This window comes from Folsomia candida, unplaced genomic scaffold, assembly GCF_002217175.1.
Source record: "Folsomia candida strain VU population unplaced genomic scaffold, ASM221717v1 Fcan01_Sc009, whole genome shotgun sequence".
Classification (NCBI taxonomy): Eukaryota; Metazoa; Arthropoda; class Collembola; order Entomobryomorpha; family Isotomidae; genus Folsomia; species Folsomia candida.
This window is the reverse complement of record NW_019091201.1, coordinates 4,674,298-4,686,514: the sequence shown is the minus strand read 5'-3', so window position 1 is coordinate 4,686,514 and position 12,217 is coordinate 4,674,298. Positions and strand designations below refer to the sequence as shown.

Below are 12,217 nucleotides of genomic sequence, written 5' to 3'. Positions count from 1 at the left end.
TTTTTGAAAGTCAAAATATGTGTTTAAAAAACTCACCACAAAAGAGAAAACATCATTTCGCCATCGATCGGGTTTTCCCACAGGGTCGCAATTTTCGCAATGTAAGGCAAATCATTCTTCTTGGATCCCTACAAAAATTTACAAAGTCTTGGGTGACTAATGTTTCAGAAATATTGGGCGTTTCCAGTAAAAGTTTGTAAATAAAATTTGCACACATACCGATTTTAGAAGAACACAGTCTCGCGTTTGAATCACATCCCCACTCTCGTGTCTCATGGCAGGATAACATCGACGAACAACGGGTGGGTCATCGTTCTAAGAAAAGATATCACATATTCGATAAGTACCAAACCACAAAATCTATTCCCCTCAAAAATTAGACGACTCACATTCAAAAACACCTTGGTCTCATACGGCTCGCCCTCAAACCTCCATCCATTCGACCATTTCGGAGCCCTTCTAGCCATCCCCATTTGTAACAAGGCACCGTTAATCGCCGCGGGAGAGAGGGGCTTGACGACGGCCCTCTTTTTCGCCGCATTCGCCGCCATGGAGCCAATCGGACCTTTCGAAAAGCCACTATTCAACGTCGTTGCCGCCGGGCTGCTGGACCTGGAGGCCAAGTTGTGATTCGGAAATGCGGCAACAAGTGGAGACTGTTGTTGTGACGAGGAGGACGACGACGAAGGTGAACTACTAGGACTCAAGCTCTTATCGAGATTAATACTGCTGGCTGATGGGAAGACGCCAACCCCGGCTCGAGGCACGCGGAGCAGCACGTTCCTTCTGTATTGGTATAAATCTGCGACCGCGTTGATAAAAGCTTGCGTCGGATATTTCCTATTTTCTCGCTCGACTTTACTACTCGTGTGGGAGGAGGATAACGAATTGTTGTAAGAAGTAGAAACATTTCCGTTAATAATCTGCAAAAAAAGGGGGAAATTTGTTTCAGTTTTTGATTTGTGCAAGTTTAACGTCGGAAATAATATTATGAGTGATAATTATTATGTTGAGTTAATAATAGATTGGCTAGGACTGGTATATAACGATATAGATTTGATCACTTATCGTCAAAATTAACACATTTTAAATCATTTCTGGGCTTTGGGAATTTATTTTAAAATTCTGGGCGACAAATTTGCAGTCTCCTCCTTCAAAGTGTCAACATTTGGAGTGTATATTTTTTTTAAATTGGCAACTCCTTGCTCTACAAATTTGTCGTTCAGAATTTTAAAATAAGTTCCCAGAGGCGAGAAATGATAAAAATGTGCGGATTTTGAAGATAAGTCAAAATTACATAAAAATAAACTACTCACCCTCACCGCGGAACTGCTCCTGCTCGTATTTGTACTCGAGTCACTCTCACTCCTTCGCCCAATCCCCCCACTGCTGCCCAACCCGGTCACAACGACGCCACAAATCTGGTTCCCTTTTCTGAGAAGACGAGACCTATTCCGTGGCGTGTTATTACTCATCGTGTTGGACGAAGATTCTCCACCCCCACCCCCGCCGCTGCCCTTCGGCTTGTTGGAAAACCTCGTCTTAATCTTCGCATTGGCCGCGGTACTTCGCGTGTTTCTGGTCGAGAGATAATTCGCCGCGGCTTTTTCGAGTGATATCCCCTTCGTCTTGACTTTGGACATTCCCACGACAAAGTTAAGGTCTCTCCGGCCTGGGGGAAGATAAGCGAGGGTCGAAGTCTTGCCCCCTTTTCCCTGCTGGAATTTGCTGGTAGCCTTCTTATTAAACCCGTTCCGGAGCCCTTTCCCGTTCCCGTTTCCCAGTCTTGAGCTCTTCAAGTGGTACGTGTCGGGATCTATGACCACGGCACTTACGGCGGCTACGGCATCACTGGATTTGATCACGGTCCCGCCCCGATGAAGTTGCGGGTCTCGGACACGTGCCGAAGAATAGGATGAATCGACAAGGACAGGTTTCTTGGTGGATGATAAGGAGTTCTTCGCTTTTCCGAAAATGGGGCCACCATTGGTCACCGCGTTGGAATTGAAATTCGGCGTTAGTGCGGAATGCAACCTGGTGGTTCCGTTATTATTACTGGCGAAATTCGTTTTCGATGATCTGGATATCACATTTCCGTTGACTGGATTTGCACCGTTCAAACCAGGAACGAGGAGCGGATCTTCGAGGAGTTTTAACTTCTTTTTTTGCAAACCGTCGATGCACTCGTTGAGCGAGATGCGTTTCTTGTTGTTATTTGTGGTCGCCACGTGTTGGACAGCCTGCACGTGGACGGTGTTGGGGTCGTCAAAGTGAAGTTGACTACTGCGACCTTTGTTCACGGTGAGATTTAGACCGATATTATTATTCTGATTACCCGGGGATTTTCCGCCTCGGGACGAGATACTGATTCCCGGAGGGAGGGAATAGTTCGGAGATTGGAGTCGAACAGGATCATTGACCACTCTGCCCCCCAACAAATTATGGGCTGCGTGCTGGGCCAGATTTTGTTGGAGAATGGACATCCCTCCAGCAACGGTGGTCGCACTACTGGCAGCGAAGGGTGACCTTTTTTTGCCACCCTGTTTTTTACCAGGTTGTTGCATAATAGGGGACTTTTTCCTGTTAGAATTAGTACTCGTAGCAGCAGCAGCCACCACGGCGGCGTGATACTGAGCCAAATTTTCCGTGATGCTATCATCACATTCCACCACTCCACTTCCGTTATTATTGTTGATCACTATCACATCCAAGTCAGGGTTGAGTTTACCAACCCCAAGCTTTTTCATGCCTCCACCTCCTCCTCCCCTCGTAGTAGTATCTGCAGGACTACTTTTCGGACTTGTGATCATCGCCATCGCCTTGTTATTCTTGACGAGGAGGTTCCGATTGCTAATATGTTTAGCGATCGTCGTCTTAAGGCCACTTCTGGGATCGATGACGTGCACAATGTCGCGCTCCTTCTTCTTCGACGCAGCGTTCGTCACAGCGCGCGCACCTTGACCTGGATTCGTCGCAGCACTATTATGAACCGGCGGAGAGGAATTATTTTTCGGGGGGGAAGAGGACATTGTTGGGGGATGGATGAGAGATATGGATGTATTTTTCAACAATAGGGCCGTACTATTGTTGGAACTATTATTGACTATGATTGGCGTTATGGTTATATCATCGGGCAGAGAATACTGTTCCGTGAAGGTTTTCGCACTTTCGAGCTGGCCCCTCGTCTGGTTTTTGTGGTTATTGAGGAGCGTGATTGTGATGGGGGGCGGGGTGTCCGGGGGTGACGAGGCGGAAGGACGGGGAAGGATTTGTTTAGCGACGACGACGCGATGACGAGATGATAAGGCTGTTGGTTTTTTTGATAAGGTGGACGTGGGCTTAACACCCGCCTCCAGGGTGGCCGGATGCAAAACGTTGAAAACAGATTGCTGCTGCGGCGGCGGCCTGTTGCTGCTGGTACTGCTCGGCGGACATGGCGGCTCCGTAGGGCATGGGCATGCTGGCTGGGTAGACGGATTGGGAAGAAAACGCCCAGCATGTCCTGTGTAGAAAAATTCAAACCAATGTTGCCTAAGAGTTGTGGGACATGAGGAAACTAAATAAAATAAGGGGAAAAAGAAGAAGTGAAAGTTGAAAAAGGTTGAGTTGAGAGATGAAGAAACGTATGAAATTTTTTGGAAGAATTTGAAAGAAAGTGGAAGTTGAGAAAGGAACGAAATTAAGTAACGTAGGACTCGAATCAGTAAAAAAAAATCAACACATTTGTAATCATTTTTGCCTCTGGGAACTTATTTTATAATTCTGAAGGACAAATTTGTAGTCAGTGAGTTGATCAATGGAATGGCGTTGAGTTTTTCAACCAGTTTCGATGAGTTCCAATTTTTCTGAATATTTCCTAAGCTTGAAATCTCCTCCTTCAAAAGTGTCAATATCGGGAGTGTATATTTCCAAAAAATTAACAACTCCCTGCTCTACAAATTTGTCCCCCAGAATTTCAAAATAAATTCCCAGAGAATGGGAATCGTTGCCAATTTATTAAAAATATACTCCAGATTTTGACACTTTTTGAAGGAGGAGATCTCAAGTTTAAAAATCCTTCAGAAAAATTGAAACTCATCGAAACTCGCTCAAAAAACTCAACGCCATTCCATTAATCAACTCACCGACTACAAATTTGTCGTCCAAAATTTTAAAATAAATTCCCAGAGCGGAGAAATGATTGAAAACATGCAGATTTTTATGATAGATAAGTAATCCAGTCCTACGTTAAGAAAGTAAGAAAGTGAAAGTTAAGAAAAGAACTGAGCCTATACTGACCAACCTGGTGCTGTTGGGGGTGGTTGTAGGGAGTGGTGAGGCGACGCGACGAGGTAACTGGAGGCGGGATGCATCCCCTGCGGGGGTTGGAGGGCGGAAGGGGGCGCGTAGAAGGAGGCGGCCGCCATGGAAGGGTGGGTGAGAGAGAGGGGGCGCGGTGGTCCGCCCACGATTCCGCTGGGCATGACTCCTGGGGTGGAATTTGGCGTGAGAGGGGGCGTGTAGAAAGGCGTCATGAAGTAGGACTGCTGTTGGGCTTGGGCTGCTTGGGCGGCTGGGTTGGCGGAAGGGTAGAGGAACGAGTTTTGGTAGGGGGAATGTGTCCTGGAAGAAGAAAAAAATGGGAAATTTAGCGTTATTACTTACTGACCTGTGACCTGACCCAGTGACCTTTTGACGTACAAGGTCGACTAATATGCAATGGAGGTCTCCCAGCGTATGCTCTCCGATTTTGAGCAAATTAGTGTCAATCCATCACAAATTTAAGTACTATATGAAATTTGCGAAAGACACTATTTCCCAATGGGCACGTTTCGCAGAGATAGTTGCATCCGAAGAGGAGAAAACGCGCAGTAAATTTGTGAAAAACTTGTCGACTTTAAGGCCCACTTTCTCCTCTTCTGATGCAAATACCTCTGCCAACCGTGCCCATTAGGAGATCGTGTCTTTCGCAAATCACACATTACCTAAATTTGTTATCGATTGATACTACTTTGCCCAAAATCGGAGAGCATCCGCTAGGAGACCTCCATTGTTAATTATTAATATGAAATTACGTAGTAAATAGGATTGTTGTGCACCCTGACTGCCCAAATATGATGCTACTTGGTTTATAAGTAAATAACTGCTATGATGACCATGTTGGTTAAAATCATTTTCTATTTTTTCATGCCATTCCAATTCCTTGCTTGATGATACCCATAAATAGTGTAACTAACTACTAGTGGATTGGATGCCTGTATTTTCCAGAGAATGAGACGACACGACACGCTAAAATAAATATGACGCATACCACCGACCGTTCTTCAGCCTAAACTACCCAACTCACCAGCAACAGCGTAATCTCATAATACTTTTCCGTACGTGAGGACGATGATGATGATGTGAATGTGAAGTGAATGTTATTCTTTTTTCCTGCTGGTGACTAGTCAAGTCGTCAAGCTGATAAGATAATTTTAATGACCACGCTATGCATACATAGCCTCTCCAACTCCACCACTTTGTTTGCTTTCCATTGTTACGCAAGCAAATAGCCAGCCTGCATTTCTTAGTAAAGGGTCTCAACTTTCACTTACAGGGGAAGTCTCCCAGCGTATGCGATCCGATTTTGAGCAAATAAGTGTCAATCGATGACAAATTTAATTAGTATGAAATTTGCGAAAGACACGATCTCCCAATGGGCACGTTTGGCAGAGATATTTGCATCCGAAGAGGAGAAAACGCGCAGTAAATTTAGAAAGTGTCAAATTTGTCAACTTTAAGACGCATTTTCTCCTTTTCGGATGCAAATATCTCGGCCAAACGTGCCCATTGGGAGATCGTGCTTTCGCAAATTTCATACTAATTAAATTTGTGATCGATTGACACTAATTTGCTCAAAATCGGGGAACATACGCTGGGAAACCACCATTCCTAGTTAGTCCTTCGTGTATGTTCTATGCACATCCATATGAACGAGCGAGACGCAATTCTTCCGTATGTATGCCGAGGACGAGACGCAATACCCAACTAAACCTGGGCCACGTATCGGTTTCCCTTAAATCAGAATGCTCCGAATCTGCAGAGAAAGCAGGAAGTTTACAAGTGGGATGGGAACGTCTCCCACGACGTCAACTCAACTTCCCTCACAGCCAAGCACGTATACGTAGGTACCCCTCTCCACTTCTGCGTTGCGTAGAAATTGGGTTGTTTTTGAGACGGGGCAAGCAAAAATATATGCAGTCGCCGCGGAACAGGGGGACAGAGGGACAATGTCCTCACGGTTCTTCGATGTCCGCATCATCTTATCTAAACCCCTCCCTCCTCTATCCTACAATATAATGTCCCCACAGCTTCCGCGGCCACTGTCTATCTATCCGTCTGACGCATTCACTCACCTATACGACTCTGGTGGCACCATGGGATACTTGCTCGGCGCAAAGGGGGAATGATGGTGTGGAGCGTAGGCTGCCGAAGTGGAATAAAACAATCCGCCTGCGGATGGAGGAGCAGCAGAAGACGAGGCTGGTCCTGGTGGAACTGGAATCTGATGGCCGTGACCGTGATGGTGTGACGACGACGACATGGTTGGCTGACTACTCAGATGGAGCGGAGACCCTGTCGCGGTGGCGGGATTGATGACATAGCTGCTCCCCGTCGAATTGGGCGTCGGGTAGCCAGATTGGTGTCGAGATTGAGATGTCGACGACGACGAAGAAGAAGATTTGTACGGTTGGTGAAGGATTTGTCCGCTACTACTTTTGTCCTTAGAATTTGTGGCATGCTTCCTCCCGCTGCTCGTGTCGGCCTTGGCGGCGGAGGAGGATGCCGACGTCGATGAGGACGACGACGAGGAATGCTGCTGCGAGGACACTGCCGGATTCTTTGGTGGGTGCGTCTGATATGTTACTTTGAGGTCGGGGGGAAGTTTTACGGTTTCCGGGAGGAGACCAGCCGGCACTTTGTGAGGTTCAATTAACGGCCCGGCAGGTTGGTAGAAGTTGCCTGGAGGAGAAGAAGAGAGGAGAAAAACGTTAAGGAGAAATAAACAAGGCGAGAAAACTCGGGTGTGGATTGGATTTTAAACAAATGAGCAGAGGTGGGCAAAATACTGGGGTTTGAATTTCCGGGGGTGTTACACCCACAAAATGGCTAAAATCTACTTGGAGAAGGCAACAGTCGTACGAAAATACAGGTTTTTTAAAAGAAATTAACTGTTTATCTCGGTAAAAATACGTTATTTTAGAAAAATATTATGAAAACAATGTATTTTGACACCGATAAAGAGTTTAATTTCTTCACAAAACCCGTATTTTCGTACGACTGTTGTCTTCTCCACGTGGATTTTCGTCTTTTTTTGCTGTAACAGCCCCGAAAATCCAAACCCAGCTCAAAAATACTGCACATTTTGACCCCGTATTTTCCCCACCTCTGCAAAACGAGCCCCTCGCGACTTTCGTAAAATTACAGCCCAACCAAAACCAACCACATAACACACAACAACAAAGAGAAGATTCATTCATTCCGCTTACCAAAGTGAGCAACGGAGCTGGAGGACTTTCTCTCCTTCTCTTTGGCGAGGCTTCCGGCACTTTTAACTTGATTAGCTTGTACTCCCGACGACTCCTGCAATTAATAAAGTAAAGTTGTGCAATTAGTGGCGGCATTATTCTATTTTCAGCCAGTTTTTCCATATGCTTCATCCCCACTCTTTCTTCCCCCTCAATTTGAAAGCCATGTGTTCACAATAGAGAGTCGAGATTGCTCATTGATTTCTTCTCGCTCATGTCAACCAAACGGAGATGAAAGCCAGAGTCAGTCTGATTCAGCTTTCTCCTCTCCACTTCCTCACGACCAGTGGCCGCGGAACAGAGGGACAATGTCCCCACGGTTGGTCGATGTCCGCATCATCTCCCCATCTTATATAAACCCGTCCCTCCCCCTATCCTACAATGTTAACGTCCCCAGATGTCCCCACGGCACAATTCATCATTAAGTTGTTTAACCTGGCTTGGCCGTCGGACAAGCCAGGCCAGCTGGCGTTCTTTATCGTATCCTATTTATACTCATGTAAGTTTTTGGTTGGGGTGAGTGGGTGGACGGCGTTAAAAGAAAAGGGTTCTCTTCGGCTGGGTTCATTTATCCTGCCCAAAGTTGACAGCCCTTCACTCACCAGAGTACAACACAACACAAGCCACCCTCTCGTCCTGAGTCTGTAGTGGTGGTGAGTTTGTTGGATTGGAGAGAAAGGAGAGGAGAACAATCCACTAAACTAACCATTAGGTGGTAGACAAATGTCCGGGAGAAAGTGAACAAGCTAGCTCTTTCTCCCCCCAACCATACTGTGCTCGCTCATTTTCCAGAGGAGAAAGTGCAAAGTATGATGAATCATGATTATATACGGTGTGGTGTTACGTATGTAGAGCTGAAGGCATTTATGTATGGCATGCATGACATGCCCGATTTGTCCAACATTTAAATTTATGATGTCCTAACAAGGCAAACGCTATAATAATTTTTACCATGGACAAAAATGCCGGCCATTTATTTTCTCGACATTTTATAACTCTAAGCATGATTACGCTACTCAATCAGCTACATAATTTACCCTGAAGATGAATCAAAATTGCTACTTTTGCACGTAAAATTGGCGAACATTTTGTGTCCCAACAAGGCAATAATACATTCTGAGGACATTTTTACCATGTCCGAAATGCGGGCCATTTATTATCTCGACGTGGTACAACTCTAATTACTCATGATAAAGCCACCCAATCAACCACCCTTCGTCACCAATTTACTCTAAAATGTCATCTTTTCCTGGCTACTTTTCCCATAAAATTGACATTGTACATTTGTATCTACCTAATTTAATCATGGGTTTAAAACCTCACTCGAGTATCAAACAGTTTTCCTTTGACAGCACACAAGTTTCAATTAGATGTCACCCCTCCTGCTGAGAAACAAGGTTTAAGCTGAAGTGAAAGTGGCGTATAAAAACTTTCATCCGGGCAGAACAACGACCCACGGACCGACCAGACGAGGCCACGCATTTTACTCGTGTGGAACAATTCGTCGCGTCAGTTTCGTTTCACTTTTTGATGATGGTGGAAAATCTGGTAAAAATCAATTCCCTACAGTATTTACACACATACTGACAGCGAAATGGTCGAGGATGAGGAGCAGGTAGTCTGGTTGGTTGGTGGGTATTATTTTATGGGGGTGGATTGGTTAGTGACAGGTATATGTAGGCAGTGGCCGCGGAAGCCGTGGGGACATGTGGGGGCATTGACATTGTAGGATGGGGGCAGGGAGGGGTTTATATAAAATGGGGAGATTATGCGGACATCGAACAACCGTGGGGACATTGTCCCTCTGTCCCCACAGCTTCCGCGGTTAATGGTATGTACCTACGTGGACACGTTGGGTTTATCTGTCCCTGTTGCTGCTCACAAGCAACTAAGGTTTTATTACCACTCCATTAAACACTTTGGAAATTCCTTCACTGGAAAGGCACACTCTTTTTAAACCAGAGTCGTAAACTTTCTTTGTGCGAATGAGAGAATGCGAGCGAGAACAATCTGTCTCAATTCGGCACGACGTATGTACATACGTTCGAAACGAATCGTTTCAGGTACACTCTTAGAAAACTCGTATTAAATCATTACTGACCGGAGTACGTGTCTCTACCGGCACGGTAATAATGACGCAATTATCGTTTAGTAATGTGTGGTAATAAAAATTCACCACTCAGAAACAAACTACTATCAATCTGGTAGGAAATTATTACCAAATTAACACCAGTACGAGATTTTTTATAGTGCACGTATGTACATAGTGCGCAAATTGTACTTGTCGTACACATAAACAAAATACGTTTTAACAAACGTTGACGTCTGTCTTATGCAAATTTTTGCAGATACGTATTGCGTAATAATTTTTTACAAATTCAAAATCCAACCCAAATTATTTACCTCTGAGGAAGAAGAAAATGGTATCGATAAGAATATCGTGGTATCGATAAAATCTGCCAGTCCTAGGCTTTCTTCGGTCAAAAAGTGGTGCAAAATGGGGAACGAAACCGACATTTTTGACACATTTATTTAGCACATTGTTGCACTCACAACACAACTTTCTTTACTACTAAATACCACTTATGCCTAACTAAAGCAACCCTTCTGTTTTGGAATATGGCGGAAATTCAGTCATATGCATATTACATAGATATACATACATTTCAGTTCAAGGATTAAATGTGTGTTACGATTACATTACAGCAGAACATTGCTTAATCCTTTCCCTCCTCGCCAGCAGACGTTTAGTAAAGTAAGAACCCAAAACCAAACCCAATAAATTTCTATGTACATATGTACATATCCTGAGTCACATCACAAACATCATGGGTATCTCGATGTCTACATAAATATGTGTGCATGTGGTATTATTTTATACCGTGTGTGTGTGTGTATGCATGTCGTCAATCAAGCCTAAAAAACCAAACCACAACTCAACGAGTCTATAACCAAATTCATAGTGAAATGGATGTATAATATGTACATGAATTCAGTGTATGTTAATTCGTTTCGTTGAGAGGACACTCGAAAGTAGAAAGAAGACGCCCGCACATCACAAATAGATAAATAGTTGATTCGATGGGCATATTAGTCGTTATGCAGCACGTTCAGATTGTTCACAGTGGCCGCGGAGGTGTGCGGACAGAGGGACAATGTCCCCACGGTTGTTTGATGTCCGTGTCATCTCTCCATCTTATATAAACCCCTCCTTCCCCTATCCTACAATGTTAATGTCCCCAGATGTCCCCGCGGCACGGCCACTGATTGTTCAGTTATTAGAGGCACACGCTATGTATACTGTAAGAAGCAGTGATGTTGATGATGGTCTCACGATGACGACAGACAACTACGACGATTTTGATGATGATTCCTCCATCTGAGAGTGGATTTATGTATGTATGCACGCAAAATACATGAGACAAGCTACTCGCCCTGCTTGCCTGATAAATACTGATGCGATCATCATCGCCATCGTCGTGAGTAGAGTCGCCTTGTCCCAATTTCAATTAACGCATGCTTCCTTTCTTTAGGGTTGCCTGCATGTAAAATGGAACAGCTATTTACTTACTTGAGCTCAATTCAATCTCTTTTTCCTCCTGCAAACCAAACCAAACCAAACCACGGAGAAGAAGAAGAAGGAGCTAATGCCTAATAAAATCGGATACGTGTGTAGCACCACCACTAAAATTGCAACCTTGTCCTCCAAGAACAAAACGAAGCTTTCTTTTCCCCTACTAAAAGTGATGGGAGAAGAATGGATTGGATGGATGGGAAGGTGCACACACGAATAAATCGTGACACGCGTTGAATCGAATAAGTGGGAAACTTATACTTTTATTATCTATCCATTCAATTTTCGCTGGAGAACAATAAAACCACCTCTTTTTTGGCCATGTACATACATACATAAAATGAACACGAGGAGCTCAGGTATATACACTCTTAGAAAATTGGTAGCAAATCAGTACTGACGGGAGAATATGACTCTACCGACACTGGTAATAACGGGTATCACCGTTTAGTAATGTTGAGGAGCTGAAAAATTTACCACGCAGAAACAAACTACTACCAATCCGGTAGGAAGTTGTTACCAAATCAATACCAGGTCGAACTCTACCAGATTTTTAACAGTGTAACCACACGACGCTAAACCCACCGCTGAAACAATGGCTCCACGGAATTTTGTAATTTGCAGTGTCGCAGTGAAATAATGATGTTGCTGGAGCTGGACTGAACTGCGTATAATGCTCAGTCGCTCACTTTCCGGGACAAGAAAGACGACACAAACTTTCATTACTAAATATTATGAACCAAGTGAAAGGGGACATTAATTTCCTTCCTGAGGAGAGAATTCTTTAATGGTCATCATATCTGGGGAAGAACGGGGGAGGTCAATAAGCTAAATAAGCCATTTGTTTCGGCCCTACAGAGAGAGAAAGTATACACGTGTGCATGTCCAGGCAGCAGTGTGTGGAGAGAAAGGTATAATACATTTTAGGGAGACCAGTGTTTCATTTGTTTTTAGGGTTGTCACATTTCTTGCAGTGCAAAGGAAAAAAATGGGAGATGCAAGAAACTGGGAGAAAGTGCAAGAAATACGCGCCGTATTTAGTATTTACAGCGGCGGGGCGCAGTTCCTTGCACCTTGCATTTCTCCCAGGTCAAAA

The 12,217-nt window shown here is 44.4% G+C and overlaps 1 protein-coding gene across 3 annotated transcripts in view; it reads right to left on the bottom strand.

The window, feature by feature from the left end:
* The window catches only part of LOC110854241 (mucin-19), a 37,495-nt gene that overhangs the window by 2,142 nt on the left and 23,136 nt on the right, over nucleotides 1-12,217 (bottom strand). For 2 of the 3 annotated variants that reach the window (XM_035855031.1, XM_035855032.1), the window contains 7 exons: nucleotides 7,509-7,602; nucleotides 6,375-6,981; nucleotides 4,283-4,602; nucleotides 1,317-3,556; nucleotides 390-923; nucleotides 220-315; nucleotides 37-128 (listed from right to left, as the gene is read on the bottom strand). In XM_035855031.1, coding sequence (XP_035710924.1) covers nucleotides 37-128; nucleotides 220-315; nucleotides 390-923; nucleotides 1,317-3,556; nucleotides 4,283-4,602; nucleotides 6,375-6,981; nucleotides 7,509-7,602 — 3,983 coding nt within the window. The remainder of the gene's footprint in view (nucleotides 1-36; nucleotides 129-219; nucleotides 316-389; nucleotides 924-1,316; nucleotides 3,557-4,282; nucleotides 4,603-6,374; nucleotides 6,982-7,508; nucleotides 7,603-12,217) is intronic. The other variant, XM_022102659.2, reaches the window with a different exon arrangement.